The sequence below is a fragment of the Myotis lucifugus genome, unplaced genomic scaffold (genome assembly GCF_000147115.1).
Source record: "Myotis lucifugus unplaced genomic scaffold, Myoluc2.0 scaffold_498, whole genome shotgun sequence".
Classification (NCBI taxonomy): domain Eukaryota; kingdom Metazoa; phylum Chordata; class Mammalia; order Chiroptera; family Vespertilionidae; genus Myotis; species Myotis lucifugus.
Genome location: NW_005871546.1, coordinates 100,097 through 102,525, shown reverse-complemented (window position 1 = coordinate 102,525; position 2,429 = coordinate 100,097). Strand labels below are relative to the sequence as shown.

At 59.0% G+C, this 2,429-nt stretch overlaps 1 protein-coding gene across 1 annotated transcript in view; it reads left to right on the top strand.

Moving 5' to 3' along the window:
• The window catches only part of MCRIP2 (MAPK regulated corepressor interacting protein 2), a 13,045-nt gene that overhangs the window by 8,995 nt on the left and 1,621 nt on the right, over positions 1–2,429 (top strand). The window contains exon 4 of the mRNA XM_023744937.1: positions 2,227–2,288. Within this exon, the coding sequence (XP_023600705.1) occupies positions 2,227–2,288 (62 nt within the window). The remainder of the gene's footprint in view (positions 1–2,226; positions 2,289–2,429) is intronic.

Sequence of the window (2,429 nt, the reverse complement as noted above, 5' to 3'; positions counted from 1 at the left end):
GTCCCTCCGCCTGCCCCTCTCCCTCAGTTACAGGCCTCAAATGCCACAGGTGGAGGCATCCTTTGGGGGCCCTTCTGAGCTGAGTTGACACTTTGGGGCTCCATCCTAGAGAGGAAAACGTTCTAGGCCAGTCACCGGTGCCTCCTGGGGAGGGGGGTGAGTGAGCGGCTTTCAGGGCTGCTCCCTGGGACCAAGGCTGTGCTGACACTGCCTTGTCCCCTGGACCTTGGTCTTCACAGCCCCCACCCCCGAGGGGAAGAAATTAGGTACAGGTGTGTAGCTACCCCTGGTCACCCAGTCAGGTAGCTTGGGGCGGGAATGGCCCAGGGTGCTCCCCACCCTCCTACCTAGAGAAACTATCACCTTCCTCTCCATGTCCCGCCTGCTGGGGAAGGGTGTGGGAAAGAGTACAGAGCCCGTAAAACTCCCAGGAGGCCTCGCCTCCGTCTTCAGCGTGCCCTGAGCCAGTGGGCACGGGCAGCCTGCCAAGTCCCCGGCCAGAAGGGCGCTGACAAGCTGGACCTGAGGGAGCTGGGCCGCCCACACAGGGTGCAGAGTGATGAGCAGGAAGAGAGTGTGCTGGCTGTGCTGGTTGCCCTTGTCTCCTAGGTCACTCCCCCTCCCCTGAACTGCCCGCTGTAGTCCCTGTGGCCTTAAAGAGCCCCCACTGGGAGGTCAGCCAGCCAGCTGTCCTATACAGGAGGCGCCCCGACCTCTACTGCACCTTCTTGGGGACATTCTCTAAAATGCCTCTCCCCTGACTTCCCGCCCACCTTCCCTTTTTTCCTCTGCAGAGCCTTTTCACTACTCCCCATCCTTGCCCCAACTTGCCCAGGAGGGAGGGAGTGTTGCATCCATCCTGCAGGCCTGGTGCTCTGCAGATGTTCAGTGTCTGACTCACTAAACCAGCGGTTCTCAACCTGTGGGTCACGACCCCTTTGGCGGTCAAACTACCCTTTCACAGGGGTCGCCTAAGACCATCCTGCATATCGGATATTTACATGACGATTCATAACAGTAGCAACATTATAGTTATGAAGTAGCAACGAAAATAATTTTATGGTTGGGTCACAACATGAGGAACTGTATTTAAAGGGCCAGAAGGTTGAGAACCACTGCAGATGGACAAGCTTGGGTTCTAGCTGGTCATGGGTGTGGGTGGTGAACAGGCCACATGAGTCTGTACTTCTGACAAGCTCTCCCTCCCAGCCAGAGGCAGACAGGAGAGAGGTTATATCAACTGCTGGGAAGAAGATAAAATGGGGCATGTGGCACCAGAGGTCTAGGGGCAGACAGTCAGGCAGGTGGGGAGGGGGCTTGGGAACTGTACTGAGCTGTAAGCTTTGGGGTTAAATAGATGTGCAGTTAAGCCTGATGCTGCTACCCATCACGGCAGGTGACCTTTGGACAGGTCACTTCCTTTGAGCCCAGATTCTGGGCTGAAAACTGGTGTTGAGGTCTACCTGGGGGGCCTCGGAAGGGATTAGGTGAGAAGATGCCCCTGTTGGTGCTAAGCAGAGAGTTGGGTGCTGTGGGCTGGAGCTTGCCGGTTGGCAGTGTCCCTGGGAGCAGGCACAGGGTGGCCTTCATCCACAGAGCACATGGGAGCCCGTGCCCTTTCCCCCAGAGGGCCTGTGTATTGGCTTTATGTAACCACACTAACTGCCCACAGAGGACAGGGGGTGGCCAGGCTGGTGCCAGCCACCACCTTGGTCCCTGTGATTTGAAGGCCAGGGCTGCACTTCCCTTTATTTATTCCCTGTTCAGTATCCAGCCTGCAAACTTTCCTGAAGTCTGCAGTCGTGTGTGTGTGTGTGTGTGTGTGTGTGTGTCTGTCTGTCTGTCTGCGTACGTGTGCGTGCGTGCGTGCATGTATGTGTGGGGCAGGTGAGGGGCTGTCCAAGTCACACCGTCTGGTTTGTGCAGATCAGACTGGGAGGAGCCCCATCCCTGCAGAGTCCCTGTAGCCCAGAGCTGGTGGGACTGGTGCCCCTCAAGACGCTCCTCTTTATTTTAGTGCCCCTCTCGGCTGAGGAGGAAGTCCGAGCAGCGGTGGGGCACCTGAGCCCAGGATGGCGAGCAGGAGAGTGCCTGGCGGAGTGGCACGTGCAGCCCAGGACTCCCGGCTCCCACTTCCTGCTTTAGGTGCGGCCCTGCTCCCTCCACGGCCCATCACAGCCCTGGGTCCAGCTGGCCAGGACGGGCCCAGCGGCCCCCTGGACATAGCATGCCCACTGGGCCGACTCCAGCACCCGGGGGCCATCTCCTCATTCAGCATCCCCACCCCTGTGAGCAAGAGCCTTGCCCCTGTCTGGGGCTGGCAGGGATTGGGCCGGGGCTGCAGTCCCGCTCCTCCCCAAGAAGAATAGCCCACCCCGTACTGCACTGCGTGCCATTCCTTGGGGCTCATCCCTATGGGCCTGGAGCAG